Consider the following 19,181-nt stretch of genomic DNA (forward strand, 5'->3'; position numbering starts at 1 on the left):
TCTGGAGAATTCCATGCACTGAGGGGTCGCAAAGAGTCAACATGACTAAGCGACTTTCACTTTGACTTTCATACAACATCTAGGTCATCAAAGCACACAAAATGTTTACAGAAGAAATAAATACATTTCAGAATGATAAGAGAATCAGAAATAAAGCTGAAAATGAATGACCGGGGCTAAAGGATTTTCTAAGGTGTAAGCAATATAAACAGGAAGAAGCTGGGTACAGCAGAGAGGCACTAAGTGAGGCAAGGTATCTCATACATACTACCGCTTTATTAAACTCTTACCTTTCCCCCTTCTTTTCTTCCCTTCATCAACTCTACCAAGCTGCTAGCAATAGCTCTCAATCTCAGCTAAACACTGGAAAAATCTGGGGAGCTTTTAAAAATCCCATCAAAGTCATATCCCAGACCAAAGAAATAAGGACATGTGCAGGGGAAGACTGGACATCACCTCCTCTCTTTCAGTGGGCCATTTCAATGTGTCAGCAAGGTTGAAAACCATGAACTAGCAGCTGACGTAATAAGCGGTGCTCTATGGCATTTTCTGTATTACAGTGGAAGAGCCTGTTTAAAAGAAAGTGAAGTCGCTCAGTCGTGTCCAACTCTTTGTGACCCCACAGACTGTAACCTATCAGGCTCCTCCCTCCATGGGATTCTCCGGGCAAGAGTACTGGAGTGGACTGCCATTTCCTTCTCCAGGGGATCTTCCTGACCCAGGGATCGAACCCAGGTCTCCCGCATTCCAGGCAGACGCCTTAACCTCAACTACCAGGCTGTATCCTTGTTTACCCTTAATTAAGTCCAAATGACAGAACAAATGACAAATATGCTTGGGCTTTCTAGATAACTTTCTGGTGCTCCAGGCACTGTACCTGCCCTCCCATTTTCTTTTTCTTTGGAAAGCATTTTAATTTTACAGAAAATCTGTAAAACTCCCCAGTTTCTAATGTTATACCACATTTGCTTTATCATATTTTGTATATATATTATATATATATATAACATTTTTCTGATTCATTCAACAAACTGTAGACATCACGTCTCTTTAGCCCTAAATTATATCAGTGTGTAATTTCTAAGAACAAGAAATTACATTACATAACCATAATACAATGACGAAAATCAGGAAATTTAACACTAATACATTATCTAATCTATACAGACTTAGTGATCTTGATAATGTCCTCTATAGTAATTGTACCCCTATCCCCTTGGGGCAGAATCCTATTCAGGACCATGCGTTACATTTACTGTCATGTCTCAGTGATCCTTTAATCTGAAACAGCTGGTCAGCCTTTGTCTTTCATTATAATGACATTTTTAAAAAGCACAGGACAGTCGTTTTAAAGAGCACCCTCAGTTGTCATGGGTATTTTCTCATAATTACACTGAGATTATGCATTTTGGCAGCTGTAATTCATAAATAATGATATGTGCTTCTCAGTGCATCACATCATTTTTATCTTTAACAAAAAAGGCGTCATGCAAAACAATGCATGAGTGCAAGGATAAGAAAATATCAAGTTTCCATGCACTGTTTTGTATCATCTCTTTTTTGTAGTTAAAATTTTTTTCAATCATATGTATTAATATATGCACAGAAAAGATTAAGGATACACATCAAGTTCCCACCAGGAACAGGAATAGAGAGGAAGAGAACTTTATTTTTACTTTTTATTGCTATATTGCTTTAATAATACCCCTTGTTATAAAATGTTTATTTCCAAGGAAAAAATAAAAGAATTTGGTGCAGCCACTATGAAAAACACTGTACGAGTTCCTTAAAAAACTAGAGTCGCCATATGATGCAACAATTCCACTCCTGGGTATATATCCAGAGAAAATTCTAATTTGAAAAGATACATGCACCCCAATGGTCACAGTAGCACTATTTACAACAGCCAAGACATGGCAGCAACCTAAGTGTCCGTCGACAGATGAAAGGATAGAGAAGATGCGATTTGTATATACTATGGACTGTTATTCAGCCATGAAAAGGAAGGAAATACCGCCATTTGCAGCAGCATGGATAGACCTAGAGATTACCATACAAAGTGAAGTTAAATCACACAGAGAAAGACAAATATATGGTATCACTTATACATGGAATCTAAAAAAAAAAAGGAGACAAATGGACTTATTTACAAAGCAGAAAACAAACTTATGGTTAACAAAGCAGGGGGAAGAGTGGGAGGAGATAAATTAGGACCTTGGGATTATGAGATACACACTACTATATATTAAACAGACAAACAACAAGGTTCCTCTGAGCAGCACAGGGAACTATTAAATATCTTCAATATCTTCTAATAACCTATAATAGGAAAGAATCTGAAAAAGAATACACACACACAAACACACATGACTGAATTACTCTTGCGGTACACCGGAAACAAACACAACATTGTAAACCAACTACACTTCAATTTTTTTTAAAAAAGAGAATAAATGTGCTTCTTCCTCTTTCACCCTCCTCAGACCTATCAATCTTCAGTGGATCAATCTTGGATCTCTTCCTTTCACTAAAACCTTCAAGTCAAAATGATCTGCATTACAGTTATATCTTTCAAAACCTATACTCTAAAAATCTGTTCAATACACCTTTCTGTAGAAGCAGCAGATTCCCAATGAGATGGTCCAAGACCTGCATCTCCGAAGAGATCAGGAGCTTTCCACCTGAAGCAATCATACACCATCACTTCTGAAGAATCTTCAAAAAAGGCTTTTATCAAGTTCTCATACTTACCCTTTTTATTGGTTGTGAAGTACTTGGAGTCAGTCATGGTTTTGGATCTTTAATGTGCACCTAGAGCATGAGAAAATAATACCCTTATCTGAGTTATTTGGGTCCAACAAGGGAGTCAACTAATTTTAAGAACATTTATATATGAGAATATCTAAATTCCACAATGAGTCTCTTCATCCTTACCATCATGGGTGATCCAAAGGGATGCAAGGATAGTTAAGAATGAAACTTCTGTGTCAAAAAGTTAATTGGAGCAAACTCCAAAGGCTTAATGGAAGAGAGTGAAAATCTGAACCTATCATGGCTTTATGATTTTAGCCACAATTATCTCCTCAGAGCCTCTAAGACCTAATGCTAGATCTTTCTGTAAATGGATCTCCATTAGCCACTCCAATATTTAAGACAAAGTTTGTGTTGAAAGATCTCCCTATTACTTTCTATTAAGGCAAATCTGACTTACTCCCAGAGTCTCTTAGAAGCATAGAAAAACTGAAAGAGAAAATAATTTTATCAATCTATTCACCATCACATGTATCAATAAAAGGAATCTCTTTCAGAAAAAAAGAAAAAGGAAAGTCTAAATTAGTAGGACAATATTCATGACAAACATCTAGAGAGGCCTTAAAAATTGTTTTTCATATTTCCAACAACCTACAATTACCCCCAAAAGAAATGATCAGTTTACACTTAAAAACAATGCAAAGAACTGAGATATCTGTTTAGTCACATTGAGTACAAAAAAGAATCAGAACTGATACTAAAAAGAACATGGGTGCCAGCTTGAACTTTACCTTTTCCCTTCCAATTTCCAGAACAATTTCAGCTGACATAAGACTCCACTGGTAAAACAAAACCAGCATGGACTAATCACATTTCTCCCCAAATTATGAAACAGTGTTCTCTGATTTGAGAAATTCTAAAGACCTTGTCCAATGTACTTGACTTCTTCAAATACATTAAATTTTTCTTTTAATAATATTCCTTCTGCACTTAAAAAAGGTATCTTCTTTTTTACCACCATTACTACTACTACTTATCACCAAATTTACGACAGATGCCCCAGTACCTGCTCATTACTTTCAGGTCAAAACAACATCAGTGATAATACATTTGGCAAATTTGAGTGACCACACCTTTACAAACAATGGTACTTATGAATATGAGAAAAAAGACCTAAGCACTAAACAAATCAATGTAATTAAAAAAGAGCCACAAAAGCATGAAGTAGTGACAAGAGCTTGGCTCAACTTTGTTCTCTAAAATGTATTACTTGGGTAATTTAAGAGAAATTAAACTCATTTGCTATCTTTCCAAGCAGCTACTTAATATTTATAATCCTGATCCTTATATACAATAGTGCTTTAGATTGTACCAGAATTTCACTGAATTTACTGTGTTAAAAGTGAGCTAGAACTCACATAAATCATTATAGAAAACAAAAATTTCTGTTTTCAGCATACTTGTTACAATTTAAAATGACTCTGTAACAAAGACTTGCCTTATGTAATATTTTCATAATGCCTTTCTAGCAAAAATTCAAAGAATGTTATAATCATTTAATCCGTTCACAATGTAAACTAAATGTGAAGTGGGCAAACTGAAGAAAGGAGTCTCTCACATAGAAGACTTGGAATAGATCTGAAGTTATTATCTAAGGACTTACACATGGCATTGCACTGTGTGCTCAGTTTGACTCTGAAATCCCATGGACTGTAGCCCTTCAGGCTCCTTTGTTCACGGGATTTTCCCTGCAATATTGGAGTGGGCTGCTATCTCCTCCTCAGGCGATCTTGCTCACACAGGGACCGAACCTGTGTCTCCTGCACTGGCAGGTAGATTCTTTACCACACACAGCCACCTGGAAAGCCCAAGAACTTACATACACTAAGAGGAAAACCAGTATACAGAAATGACTGCTGAAGCCTGACAGGAGGGCCATAGCTCAAGGCCATTATGGTCTCTCCAGGATGTCATTATGCCACTCTAAATCCTATGGGGTTATCAAAGCTTAAAACTTCCTCAAGATTTAAAAACAAAAGCTGCTTGGAATTTTTCATTGTTTCTTTGAAAAAGGGCCCCCAAATTGTTTTGTTTCCTAAAGCTCTGACACATTCACGCCTATTAAATTTCTAACAGAAATTTTCAGCACAACCTATTACACACTAAATTAACCTAGTCTTAAGTCCTACCTTTAATAGTGACTCACAATTTCATTACCTCCCCTAACAATCTTTATCACTGAGGAAGAGATTTCTGTCCTATCCATTGTGAGCACCAAGTGTTCTTAACTAGGGAATAATGTACTCAACCACAAAATTTCAGCGAAGAGGAGAAAATCAAGTACATAATCTTAGATACTAAATTAAAATTTCTGCTTTTAAAGAGAAGGGAGAAACTTACCACTCTCTTCCTTCACTCTGTCCTACACAAGAGTAATGTAATATCCCTTACAGCTACCAGCAGAGAAACATTTTATCATGTTAGCTCCTGCTAACAAAGAAACTCCAAAAAAAAAAATTAAAACTAAAAAAAAAAAAAGAGGCGGACTTGTACAATACTGTAAATGTACTAAATGCCACCAAACTGTTCACGCAAAAATGGTTAATTTCCTGTGAACTGCATCTCAAAAGATGCATATGCATCTATTTTTAAATGAGACAATCACATGCCAGAGAGGAACACAGATTCTCTAAAACACAGGACGGTGAAAACTGCTGTCTGTTTTAGAAGCACCACCATCCCCCCAGCCCCCCCCAAAAAACGCAGCCAAGATAAAGACAGAGCTCAAAGAATAAATAAAGTATTTGCTGAAAAGCCTCAAAAATCTAGCCTGGATGGGAGTGGAGTTTGGGGGAGAATGGATACATGGATGTGTATGGCTGAGTGGCTCTGCTGACTGAAACTAATTGACTATACTCTAATTTAAAAAAAAAAAAAATCAAGTTCTTCTGGGGAGTGGGAGAGAAGTTATTCCTCAGGAGAGATCCAGAGCAAAGCGAAGCCAACATGGAATTGGAACTCACACTACCTTTTTACCAGGTCAAACTAGACAAGTCATCCATCGGCTGGCTGCTCTACCGGCTTGTGGTATGGCCTCAGGACATTGTTTTAAAACATAAATGAGGCTGACAGAGTCAAAAGCACAATTTCTCTAACTTTCCTAGCCCAGAGTGTGATGTCACTGCATTTCAGAAAAGGCCTCTCTGTATAGGATTACACATCTAGATTTAACATAACCTAGTTTCTACTAAATATAGGCTGTGACAGTTTTCCCTTCTCAACTATTCCTCCTTCCTTCTGGTGCCCCTAAAGAGAATAAGGCCAGAAAAAAATTAATAGGGGTCTTAACTCCAAACGGCTCTCTGGGAAATAGCAGCTAATTTAGAGTTGGTGAGGCCACTAAATCCACTCTCTTCACGTGAAGTTGGATTTTACACAGCTGGTGCCCGTAGGGAAAAAGTGAACAGAATTAAACCAAATTATAAAGTGGACAGGTCATTCTAGTAATCTTTCATTACAAGCATAAGGATGAGAAGTGCTAATTACACATTTCAATAACACATCCTCATGTATCATGTATTGCATACAAAATTACAACAGATAACTCATTACAACAGACATACCTATCATTTTCATTTAAAAATGACTACAAAGTACTCTGCTAATATCATACAGTAAGAAAAAAGGTCTTAAGTTTTACATCCAATTCTTAATTGAAATAAACTCTGGAAAACTTACGCCTGGAGAGAGAGAAAGAAGAAAGAAAAGAAAATGTGTCCTTCCTAATTCGTTCCTTGTTCAGCTTGATTCAGAACTGTGCCTAAAATGAAATATTTTAAAGCACAGGCAGAAAGCTGAGCGCTGAAGAATTGATGCTTTTGAATTGTGGTGTTGGAGAAGACTCTTGAGAGTCGCTTGAACTACAAGGAGATCCAACCAGTCCATTCTAAAGGAGATTAGGCCTGAATATTCACTAGCAGGACTGATGGTGAAGCTGAAACTCCAATACTTTGGCCACCTGATGCAAAGAGCTGACTCACTGGAAAAGACCCTGACGCTGGGAAAGACTGAAGGCAGGAGGAGAAGCGGACGACAGAGGATGAGATGGCTGGATGGCATCACTGACTCAACAGACATGAGTTTGAGTAAACTTCAGGAGTTGGTGATGGACAGTGACGCCTGGAGTGCTGCAGTCCATGGGGTGGCAAAGAGTCAGACACGACTGAGTAACTGAACTGACTGACTAAAAATACAGATATGTTTAAAGAAGGAAAAAAAAAAGATGGAAGAACCAGGTTTTCTTGAGTCTCTAAGTCACAGAATGTTTAGTGGTTAAGTCACATCCTACTGTTTTGCAACTCCATGGACTGAAGCCTGCTAAGTTTCTCTGTCCATAGGATTTCCCAGGAAGGGACACTGCGGTGGACTGCCATTTCCTTCTGCAGGGGATCTTCCCAAGCTAGGGACCAAACTCACGCCTACTGCAGATGAGCCACCAGGGAAGCCCTCACAGAATGTTAGCTTTATACTAACTTTACCACCCAGCTTTCAGTGAAGCTATCTGCAGAACACCCTCTACTTTCTGCTTCTTTGGGAGTTTAAACTGTCAAATACCTGTAAACAGTTCTCACGTTCCCACCAGGCTTAGTCACCACTGGCAAAGTGTTACACGTTTTCTTGTACAGCTGTATCTCCTTCGTCTGCTGCTATTATTACTCTGTAAGTATACCCTGAAGCTAAGCAACAGAAGTATACCAGGAAGGTGATTAATAATTTAAATTGTTCCTCACTGAGACCACTTTCTTGGTCATTCTATCTTTTCTAAACTTACTGAGTTTTTTTTTTACTTTCTCTTTAAACCACAAGGATTGTTAACAGTGTTTGGCATTTTTAAAACCTTTAAAAGTAAAAAGTTTAATGAAGCAGCCACACTTTATTCACACCGCTTCATAATGGAGTTTAAAAAAAAGTCTGCCCCCAAATAGAAGAGTGCTGTTAAAAACTAACAGCATGAATAAACTATTTGGATTTAAAAAAAAAAAAAATGGAATTAACAGGAAGTTCCAGTTTCTTTACTTCTGTCTTAATCCACAGCCTTTCTCAAACCAGACCGTTCCTTCTAAGACCCCGAAGAAAAAACTCCGGGCTAACATTTACTCTCAAGAGCTTCCCCCTCTCTCATATCGGGTCAATTCTCTGGGTTTTTCTTCCCTTTCTTCGGAGTCAGGAATTCCTCTTCTTTCCAGAGGTGGTAAAAATTCTACGGCTATGTTCCTCCATTACGAAGCAGAGAGGCGTCTCTTAACCTCAAATGACGGCGAGGTTTACCCATCTAGGAGCAAAGCTCTGGGGAACCCCTTTTCCCTTTCCTGAGCTGAGCATGTCCTACCTAGCCTCTCAGAGAACGACGCCAAACCGGGAAGAAGCAAGGTTCTCTTGTCGGCCTCCGGTCTCCGCCAGCCACACCCCTGGCCTCTGACCCTCTTAACCCGCCGACTTCGAACATATCTTTCCCCCAGTACCCCCCAATTCCCACCCCGAGGATTCCCTCTTCCCGCCCCAGCGGTGGAGTCCTTTTCTGCAACCCTCTTCCTCACAACGGTCACACCCGACGGCTCACTCCATCTTCAACGGTCACGGTCCTCGGATTTCCTCTCTTCCGCCTGTCTCCAACCAAGTCTGGGGATCCCCCATCCCCATCAAAAAGGGACACACCCCAGAGGTAGCCGCCTACAACTCACCGTAGGCAAGGGCGGGGGTGGCAGCAGCGGCCAGAGAGCACGGCCCGAGCGATGTTGTAATGGTTTCCTGCACGTCACGACTCCTTCTCCAGGTCTAAGCCACTGCGCAAAACCCACTTTGCCCGGTACAAAGATGGTGGACAGGAAACTCTTACGTCAGAGAGCCTCGCCGTGTGATGTCATCCAGACGCGCGAGAGAACGAGAAAGGAGAGACTACTCTCTGTCGCCTTGGAGACGGAAAAATTTTGCGCGGTGGAGAAGAGATCTGAGATCTAGGCTTCGGAGGAAATTCATCTGAAAGAATCTAGTAAACAAGCTGACATTCTCTGGATTTGTTTCCTCACACAAGACCTCTCTAAAAACTTTTACACAGAGTCAGTGAAATGTCTGCTGCTTTCTTTAAAAACAAACAACAAAACCCAGCTAATTCCTTGGGCAGTTAAAATACACGGACAGTGGTGATCCAGCCCAGGATTATACAAGGGCAGTGGAACTGGAGGAGACTGGTGCAAGGAAAAAAGGTTGAGACGGTCTCAAATCTATGTGTGAATCCATTTGAATCCGAATCCCTGCCCTGAATGTGACTAGGAAAGTTACTTGTCTCTTCAGCTTCAGTCTTCTTACTTGTGAAATAAAGACGATGATAATAACTCTTACCAGTTTATGAAGCTTAAACCGGATTAGGTTGGTAAGAAGCCTAGCATGTAATAGGTATGCTTTGTTAATTGTTTTAGTTGTTAAGTCACAGCTGACTCTTGTGACCTCATGGACTGTAGCCCACCAGGCTCCTCTGTCCATGTGATTTCCTAGGCAAGGATACTGGGGTGGTTTGTCATTTCCTTCTCCAAGGGATCTTCCCCACCCAGGGATTGAACCCGTGTCTATTGCATTGGCAGGCGAGTTCTTTACCAATGAGCCACCAGGAAAGCCTAGGAGTTTGCTTACACAAAAGAAGTCCCTTTCAGAAACCAAGACCTAGAAATCTCTGTATCTTCCCTTCAAAACTAAAACTTCCCACATAAAACTGCTCTAAGTAAAAATAATAAAAAGTCTTTAATCAAGAAAGAAGAAGAATGTGAAGAGCCTAAGGCAGAAGCTGGGAAACCAAAATCCAAAGGGGACTGAGAAGCAGTCAGAGAGGTAGAAGGAAAAGAAGGCAGTCATAATGATTTAGAATGTTTTTAGAGTTCTATGAAAGTATAGAACTGAATATCAAAATTGTATCTCTGAGGCCTACCCCCGCCTCCCCCAAATTTGTTGAATGACTAAATGTATGAGTGAGTGGTCAAGAAGAACAGTTGCTATAGAGAAAAGGAGGAGCCAAAAAGTGTCCAAGAATTTAGCAACACAAAGGTCTGTATGTCATTGCCGAGACCATCCATAGAGACATTGAAGGCATAAGTCACGCTGCAGAGGTTGGAAGATAAATGGGAGGAAAGGAATGAAAACAGATATCTCCATAAAAAAGTATGACTGAAAAGAAAAGAGATACAAGATGGTGTCTGAGAGAGAAGCAAGGATTTATGTTCTAGACTTATACATTTTCTTTACACTGTCCCTTTAGCAATACCATGGGTTCAACTATTTTTCCTACTCATATGACTCCTAAAAAGCCTATCTCTAGCCTTGACCTATTACCCAAACTTCACCACCAAATTGCTAACAACACTTTTGAGTAAGTCTATATATATGCCAAGTCATAAAAGTACAGGGTAGGGTGGGGATTAAAACAAAAAAACAAACCTGATTCCAGGTACAATTCACAGAAGGCAGAGTTGTATTTTGTAAAGAAGATGTCACCAGAAAAATCTTTGATTCATACCTCTTCCCCCGTTCAAAAACTTCCAAGTTTCTCATTTTCCTAATTTGTATAGACCCTGTCCTTCTCCAGTAGTCATGTATGGATGTGACACTTAAACTATAAAGAAGGCTGAGCACTGAAGAATAGTTGCTTTTGAATTGTGGTATTGGAGAAGACGCTTAAAGAGTCCCTGGACTGCAAGGGATTGACTGCAGTCAATCCTATGGGAAATCAGTCCCGAACATTCATTGGAAGGACTGATGCTGAAGCCGAAGCTCCAGTACTTTGGCCACCTGATGCAAAGAACTGACTCCTTGGAAAATACCCTGATGCTGGGAAAGGTTGAAGGTGGGAGGAGAAGGGGACAGCGGATGAGATGGTTGGATGGCATCACCAACTCGATGGACTTGAGTTTGAGCAAGCTCCGGGAGTTGGTGATGGACAGGGAAGCCTGGAGTGCTGCAGTCCATGGAGTCACAGTTGGACATGACCGAGAGACTGAACTGAACAGAACTGTCCTTCTCCCAGTTTTCCCCATTTCTTTGTTCTTTAGTTTTCTTATCTACAAAATGGAAAGTGAAAGTGAAGTCGCTCAGTCGTGTCCGACTCTTTGCGACCCCATGGACTGTAGCCTACCAGGCTCCTCTGTCCATGGGATTTTCCAGGCAATAGTACTGGAGTGGATTGCCATTTCCTTCTCCAGGGGATCTTCCTGACCCAGGGATCGAACCCAGGTCTCCCTCATTGTAGACAGACGCTTAACCATCTGAGCCGAAGAAACAGTAATATCCAATCATGATATTATTATAAGGATGACATGAATTAGGCTACATAAGTTACTTAACTATGCCTGCACATAGTATATATATGAGGAATATGAGGCAATATATGGCCCTGTTGTTGACCAGGACTTGTTCTGAGTAGTCCATGCTGTGCTTGAGCTCAGTTGTTTTAGTCCTATCTGACTCTTTTCAACCCTATGGACTGTAGCCCCCCAGGCTCATCTGTCCTTGGGCTTCTCCAGGTAAGAATACTGGAGTGGGTTGTCATGCCCTTCTCTAGATCTTCCCGACCGAGGGATGAACTGGGGTCTCCTGCATTGTAGGCAGATTCTTTACCCACTGAGCTACCTGGGAAGCCTTTGGAATGTGTAAATATTTGCTAAGATTGCAATTATCTCAATGAATTACACTGACAAACATTACTAGCCAGAAACCTGGGCATCATTCTTGATTTCTCTCTTTCCCTTAACTGCTACATTCATTCCAAGTTGTCAGTTCTACCTTCAAAAAGTATCTCAACTTTGTTCAGTTCCCTCTGTTCACCTCATTAGTCCAATCCACCATGACCTCTTATATGAACTACTGGAAAACTCAACTCTCCTCCAACCATTTTCCATATTGCCAGATATTTAACTTTTTTTGAAATATAACAAACATTTCAAAAAGCATACATCACAAATGTAAGGCTTGACAAACATACACAAAGTAAAGCTAACTACATAACCATTACAGGGTCATCTTAAAAATATAAACCTGGTCATGACTCTGGTGTATAAATCCTTCAAAAGCTTCCCATTACACTTTGACTAAAAGCCAGTCTCCTTCCCATGACTTAGGAGTGCTCTAGTTCCTGTCCACCTCTCTAACATTTTATTTTTTCGTCTCTCAGTTCCTCTTCATTTCACTCCTTGCTAGGTTTTGCAGCCCTCAAATACTCGAAGTTGTTTCCCATCCTAGGGGCTTTATAACCACTCCTCCTTACCTATTCATCTTCCCTAACTCTATACAGGGTTGAGTTATGACTGGCTCATAATTTAGGTCTAGTTTTAACTGTAATCTCATAAAAGCACTCCCTGATTACCCTATCTAAAAGGTTCTTCCCTCCCAGCCCCCACTGCCACCCCCTTCCTAGCCCTCTTATTCCATTTGGTAGTGAGTGAGCCAGTGAAGTCGCTCAGTCGTGTCTGACTCTTTGCGATCTCATGGCCGTAGCCTGCCAGGCTCCTCTGTCCATGGAATTTTCCAGGCAAGAATACCTGAGTGGGTTGCCATTTCCTTCTCCAGTAGCTTCCTTCCTGACCCAGGTCTCCCAAATTTCGGGCAGATTCACCATGACTATGACTTTTCCCAAATGTACTCAACCGTTCGAGGTCTACCTAATTTCTCAGTGGAGAAGGCAATGGCACCCCGCTCCAGTACTTTTGCCTGGAAAATCCCATGGACGGGGGAGCCTGGTGGGCTACAGTCCATGGGGTTGCTAAGAGTCAGAGACGACTGAGCGACTTCACTTTGACTTTTTCCTTTCATGCGTTGGAGAAGGAAATGGCAACCCACTCCAGTATTCTTGCCTGGAGAATCCCAGGGACGGTGGAGCCTTGGTGGGCTGCCATCTATAGGGTTGCACAAAGTCAGACACGACTGAAGCAACTTAGTAGTAGTAGTAATTTCTCAGTGGACTTCTGGGCCTGACATGAGATACAAGGAGATACCAGGTTACATCACTCTAGTAGAAAGCAACTGGCAGAGAGAAGCTGAGATAAACGTGAGGTTAGAAAAAATCTTCCCTTTGGTTACAAAGGCCAATACAGGGCTTCTGTCGGAGCTGGTTTCAACAGCCTCATTTCTCCCAGCTGTTATTACCATATGAATCTCACCATATTAACCTATCTGATAGCTCTTAATACCTTTTAACATAAGCACAATCAATTTTTGTGTGCCCTATCTCATTATACCATAAACCTGAGTGGGGTTTGTGATGAGGTGTGTATTATTTATTGGCTGTAATAACTGACATTGTTATTTGACTGCCTTTTTTTCTCATGTAATAATGTCAGTTTACTTTTAAAATATTCTCAAAGAACTATTAATTGACTAACAGTGAAACAGGAAGTGGCTGCTGCTGCTAAATCGCTTCAGACGTGTCCGACTCTGTGCGACCCATAGACGGCAGCCCATCAGGCTCCCACGTCCCTGGGATTCTCCAGGCAAGAATACTGGAGTGGGTTGCCATTTCCTTCTCCAATGCATGAAAGTGAAAAGTCAAAGTGAAGTCGCTCAGTCGTGTCCGACTCCCTGCGACCCCATGGACTGCAGCCTACCAGGCCCCTCCATTCATGGGATTTTCCAGGCGGGTACTGGAGTGGGTTGCCATTGCCTTCTCCGCTATCTCTGCCTATGTCGCTTTAAATCCTTCCCTAAGGCTGCAGATAATAGTGAACCACGACCCCCGCCGCAAGCAAAGTGAGGCTTCCATCTCCACATTCCCTTGGGTCCCTCGCCCCTATCTGGTTCGCCCCAGGGAACAAACGCCTCAGCTACGGGCCGAGCTCAGGCTCCAGACGTCGATGCAGCGCCCCCAACACCTTGCCAAAAAGTCTCCGCAGAAAGAGATCAGAGCTGTGGCTTTCCAACAAGACAGTGACGCAAACCCAGTTAAGAAAAGTAAAACCAATCAGCAGAAACCCCTCCTCCGGCCAATCGCCTCTAGTGCCTCCTTTACTTTCAGCGGAGGCGGAAGCGGAAGTCCCGATGAGGTCATAGAGTTCCCTAGTTCCGGTTTCCAGGGCCGCATTCCGGGCTAGAGCGCCTCTCCTCCGCCGGCCCTCTCCAAGCTCCCGCGGCTTCTATTTCCGGCTGCGGATTCTGTCATAAAGCGGAGACCTCCTTTCAATCGCGGTGTCGCGGGTCCCTCGCGCCTCGCCCAGGGTCAGCGCGCTAAGACGGTCACGGTGGGGGTACTGCTCAGGCCACAGCTGAGCCAGGCCGCGGAGGGCTGGCCGTACTGGTGCACATCCGATCCCTCAGATCCGCCTGGCTTTTGAACCCTGCTGAGTTAGAGTCCCTGACTGGCAGCCTCCAGGACTGCCGCTCGACAGGCCAGCGCCCAGCGCCATGCTGTCTTCCCCGTAGTCACGCTTTGTCCCGTGAGGCGCAGCGTTAGTCGAGTCACCCCTCTTACACACTGTTTCTACCCACGTCCGTGTTAACTTCGTCCTTCACCTCCCTTCACTCGAACCCTCCCCCTCACCTTGCCTCCGGAAGAGGTCTTTTTTTTTGCCCAGTTCCAGTAAAATTGAGGGGCTGTCCTTTGAGATAAAAGTTACCGTTGAGACTGAGCACCCATCTGGCGCCCCCCAAAAGTTCATGCTTACTAAAGAGCTTGTAGACAAAGTAAAATCCAGTGCACACACGAAACTATGGCTGAGCATGGGGCTCACATCACGACTTCCTCTGTCGTGGATGACCAGGCATCCATCTTTGAGGTGGTAGCACAGGACAGTTTAATGTCAGCAGTGAGACCTGCTCTTCAGCATGTGGTCAAGGTAAGGATTTAATTCTCTGGAAAGTTTTAGGGATGTCTGGGGTGAAAAAAAAACAAGCCAATAATTTGAATTTGTTGGCCTCGGTTTCGAAATAATCAATTAGTATATAATTCATATCCTATGATTTAACAGTTATGGAGTCTCTCTTCTGTGTAGAGTGTTGTGAGCACTACATACCCAGCCCTTCAGGGAGGTTAAGGTGTAGAAAAGTGTAGAATTTAGAGAGGAAAAAAGGAAATAAAAATAACAAAGCACAGTAGCTGTTGTAATGGAATGGATTTCATTTGTTTTGCTGTAGGTTCTTGCAGAATCAAATCCTGCCCACTTTGGCTTCTTCTGGAGGTGGTTTGATGAAATCTTCACCCTGCTAGATCTTCTGCTCCAGCAGCATTATCTGTCGAAAACCAGCGCCTCCTTTTCTGAAAACTTTTATGGCTTAAAGAGGATTGTAATGGGAGACCAACACAAGCTCCAGAGATTGGCCAGTGCTGGTCTCCCAAAGAAGCAGTTTATGAAATCAGTTATGTTCCTGGTTCTTCTTCCCTATCTGAAAGTGAAACTGGAGAAGCTGGTTTCTAGCCTGAGAGAAGAGGACGAATATTCCATCCATCCCCCTTCTTCCCGCTGGAAACGATTTTACAGAGCCTTCCTAGCAGCCTACCCATTTGTTAACATGGCCTGGGAAGGCTGGTTTCTGGTACAGCAGCTTCGATACATTCTAGGAAAGGTTCAACATCACTCACCACTGCTGAGTCTGGCTGGAGTTCGGCTAGGTCGGCTTACAGTTCAGGATATACAAGCTCTGGAGCACAAACCAGCTGAAGCCAGCATGATGCAACTACCAGCTGGGAGGTAAGGCCTTAACATTTCCCCAAAGTCTTTGATTAGTAAATCCTAAAATCTGATCCCAATTTCATAATTCACCTCCCTCAGTCCACTCTGAGGTCCCTTCATAAAATCATTGAAAAATGCATGTGTCCGTAAAATAAGGATTGCCATCCTGTTAACTTTCCTCCTCATACTTCCTACATTTTTGTGCACACTTGCTATGAACCAGGCCCTGTGCTGGTATATAGATGTTTATGTGTATCACCTCAATCCTTATCACAACTCAATGAAATAATGCATAAGCACCATTTAACAGTTGAAGAAACTAAGTTCTAATAGTTAGGTACCTTGCCAAGGCCACATAGCTCGAAGGTGGCAGAGCTGAGATTCCAGCCTGATCAATACAGTTCTAAAGACTGCTCTTACTGTGGTGTTCTCCCCCTTCCATTTGGTGCTAGTGGTAAAGAATCTGCCTGCCGCAGGAGATGCCAGAGACTAGGGTTCAGTTCCTAGGTTGGGAAGATCCTCTGGAGTAGGAAATAGCAACCCACTCCAGTATTCTTGCCTGGAAGAGCCCATGGACAGACTGGTGGGCCACAGTCCATGGGATCGCCAAGAGTTGGACAGGACTGAACGTGGACACACATCCCACTTCTAGTTAGTGTTTGTGTTCTCCTACAAGTTCAAATATATTCCTCAATACCGCTGAGTTTTTTTTTTCCCCCTGGATATTACTGTCCTTCACCCCCTGCCCCAAAAGATCTATATAATCAATATACAAGTTGATTATATAGTCTATATAATCTAATTTCTTTCTCAAAACACAAGCTCTAGTCATTAAAAACAAATCTTAGCTCCTATACTCCTAAAATATTGTAAATCAGAAAGAGGGAATTGTTTAGAAGGGACCATTAAGGATACAATTTTCAATCCCCAAGCTAAATCAGATTCCAATGAAAAATACAAGAACTACGTTTCTATTAGTCATTCTGTGATTATACCTAAATAAACACTTTCTTTTTGCCTCCTTGTTATATTCTCCAAACAGCATTGGTGAGAAGATAAAGTCAGCTCTGAAGAAGGCCGTCGGGGGTGTTGCCTTGTCCCTCTCTACTGGCCTTTCGGTGGGTGTATTCTTCCTGCAGTTCCTTGAGTGGTGGTATTCATCAGAAAACCAAGAAACCGTCAAGACCCTGACTGCTCTGCCTACTCCACCACCACCTGTACACCTAGACTACAATTCTGATTCTCCCCTGTTACCCAAAATGAAGACTGTGTGCCCACTGTGTCGGAAAAACCGGGTGAATGACACAGTTCTCGCCACCTCCGGCTATGTGTTTTGTTATCGCTGTGTGTTTAATTACGTGAGGAGTCACCAGGCTTGTCCTATCACAGGTTATCCAACAGAGGTACAGCATCTCATTAAACTGTACTCCCCTGAGAACTGAAAGGGATTAGCACCTTACCTCACAACAAAATGATTGCACTGTAAGGCCACAGGGCTGGTTTTCCGCAGGGTAAATAGCATTTTTGATACTTCTCATTCTCAATTAATAATTGTGTGAACTTCAGACAACCACATGGATTTCTTTAAAAGGATTTACTCATTGATCTTAACCTTTTAGCTTGCTCCCTAGACACCCCTTCTTAGAGTGGACTGAACTGGTTAGAGAGAGAGAATCAGGACTGGCAAGGGATGTGAGGGTCAGCAAAGAGGAAGGGATAAAAGAATACTTGACACATAAGGTCTTCTCTCCCCTTTGTTAAAGGACAAGAAGTATAGAAGCTCTCAGGGAAAACCCAGGTTAGACCTCATTAAATGGGTGGATGCTTCTGTGCATCCTTGTGTGCTCAGTGGCTCGGTCATGTCCGAGTCTTCGAAATCCCATAGACTGTAGCCCAAAAGGCTCTTCTGTCCATGGGACCATCCCGGCAAAAATACTGGAATGGGTTGCCATTTCCTCCTCTAGGAGAGCTTCCCAACCCAGGGATCGAACCTGCCTCTCTTGTAGCTCCTGCATTGGCAGGCAGATAGATTCTTTACCACTTAGCCACCTAGGAAACCTGCCTCTGAAGAATAGGTTTTATTGGCTTGCAAACAGTATGAAATATGGACTTGCTCTTTATAGACAAACTTAGAAACACTTTAGGAAAACAACAGCTCCTCCCATCTGCTGTGGCCCTCTGGTTAAATAACACCTGCTACGGTTTATCAACTTTTAAAGTTCCCTTTGTGAACCACACATGTCTTCCTTGGGAAACTGGTTAAAGGAAAACAGAGGTTGAATGTATATACAGAATAGTCTGAAGATTTCAATGTGAAAGCAAAGTGACTAATGAAGAGATGGAGTAAAATACTGACCTAACTATGACTGTGTACATAAAGCACCTTTCAATAAGCTCTTTCTGCTTGTTGTTAAGTTTGCTAAACTGACATGAATTATTCTGGCTATTACTGAAGTTTCTATGAAACGCTTAAATAAATTTTAAGAATAAATGTTTTTGGCAAAGAGCTGTTCCATGTCGTGATTATGTGGAAACTGAAAGATTAGATGAGGTATTTATTTTTGGCCACACTTCAAGGCTTGTGGGATCTTAGTTCCCTGACCAGGGATCGAACTGAGACCTTCGGCAGTGAAAGCCTAAGCACTGGACGGCCAGGGAATTTCCTAGTTGAGGTACTTACAGTAAATTTTCATTTAGACCACTTTGGACTTTTTGAGGCATTTTGTATTATTTTGCTTTTTTCGCTAATCCAATAGTTGGAGAGAAATCCTCTACTCCAACAGCAAGAAATTAGTCTTGCATGAAATACCTTATTCTACAGAAACACTTAAGTTACCTATGTAGAAAAATGCAAGCCACTGGATTGGCAGGTTGGTGAAAATATACAGGTTTATTATTATTATTATTATTATTTTAATTCTTACATGCGTTCCCAAACATGAACCCCCTTCCCACCTCCCTCCCCATAACATCTCTGTGGGTTATCCCCATGCACCAGCCTATTTTAATTATTATTAGGAGAGGAAGAATGAAAATGATTTGTAAGTGCCTCTGCTGAGACAGGTGTTTTCTAATACAACTCATTTTAGCAATTCAAAGCACATTTTATGACACCACAAAGGTAACAAATATTGAAACAGAATATCCTACAGATTTTAAGATACTTAAATTTTTTAATTTGTTTCAAAGTTAAACCCAAGACATACTGACTTAATAGGAAATCCAATGAGCAACATTTTTCCAGGCTGAACACCTGTTTTCCCTTAGTCTGCCCCAAGAGAGCATGTACATGTTAATTACTTTTATTTTACAATCACTGCTAAACAAGCATTTTAACACAGTAATAAGTCAATAAGGGAACTGAACCAGATTCAGGGATGAAATAATGCAGTCTTCCATGAAGATATCAAAGCTGTCTTTTTCACCTTAACCTACAAAGAAAACATGAAAGTATCAGTAATACAAAAGCATACTAAAGAAACGCTCTAACACATAATAAAGCCAGTATCCAAATAGACTAGAACATACCAGTGTAGAAAAACCACAACCAGAATCAGCTCAGAGAGAAGATTAAGGGGTCATACCCTGGTCAAAGCCAACACTGAAGCAATGGCAATACCAGGTCAGACTATGCTTCACTCATCATCGCATCATTGCTTTCACCTCCTTGTATTTCATAAGAGCAGCCCCAAACCCTATTTTCACATCAGAGAAAACTTGGGTTTACCC

The 19,181-nt window shown here is 41.8% G+C and overlaps 2 protein-coding genes and 1 non-coding gene across 5 annotated transcripts in view; 1 reads left to right on the forward strand and 2 right to left on the reverse strand.

Moving 5' to 3' along the window:
• Positions 1-8,606, reverse strand: part of AP2B1 (adaptor related protein complex 2 subunit beta 1) — a 109,435-nt gene extending 100,829 nt beyond the window's left edge. For all 3 annotated transcript variants that reach the window (XR_011145174.1, XM_068977646.1, XM_068977645.1), the window contains exons 1-2: positions 8,493-8,606; positions 2,752-2,811 (exon numbers count right to left, since the gene is read on the reverse strand). Coding sequence is in view for 2 of the 3 variants with exons in the window: in XM_068977646.1 (XP_068833747.1) it covers positions 2,752-2,788 (37 nt within the window). In the remaining variant the exon portion in view is untranslated. The remainder of the gene's footprint in view (positions 1-2,751; positions 2,812-8,492) is intronic.
• A 5,565-nt stretch (positions 8,607-14,171) lies between these two features.
• Positions 14,172-17,881, forward strand: PEX12 (peroxisomal biogenesis factor 12). Its single transcript, XM_068978483.1, has 3 exons — positions 14,172-14,618; positions 14,917-15,470; positions 16,495-17,881. The coding sequence occupies exons 1-3, from the start codon at positions 14,493-14,495 to the stop codon at positions 16,892-16,894; spliced, it is 1,080 nt and encodes a 359-aa protein (XP_068834584.1). The 5' UTR covers positions 14,172-14,492; the 3' UTR covers positions 16,895-17,881.
• Positions 17,882-19,006: 1,125 nt separating this feature from the next.
• Positions 19,007-19,103, reverse strand: LOC138084883 (Z30 small nucleolar RNA). The gene has a single exon (XR_011145286.1). It is a non-coding gene; the product is annotated as a Z30 small nucleolar RNA (small nucleolar RNA).
• Positions 19,104-19,181: the final 78 nt, after the last annotated feature.

The sequence above is a fragment of the Capricornis sumatraensis genome, chromosome 8 (assembly GCF_032405125.1).
Source record: "Capricornis sumatraensis isolate serow.1 chromosome 8, serow.2, whole genome shotgun sequence".
NCBI classification, from domain to species: Eukaryota; Metazoa; Chordata; class Mammalia; order Artiodactyla; family Bovidae; genus Capricornis; species Capricornis sumatraensis.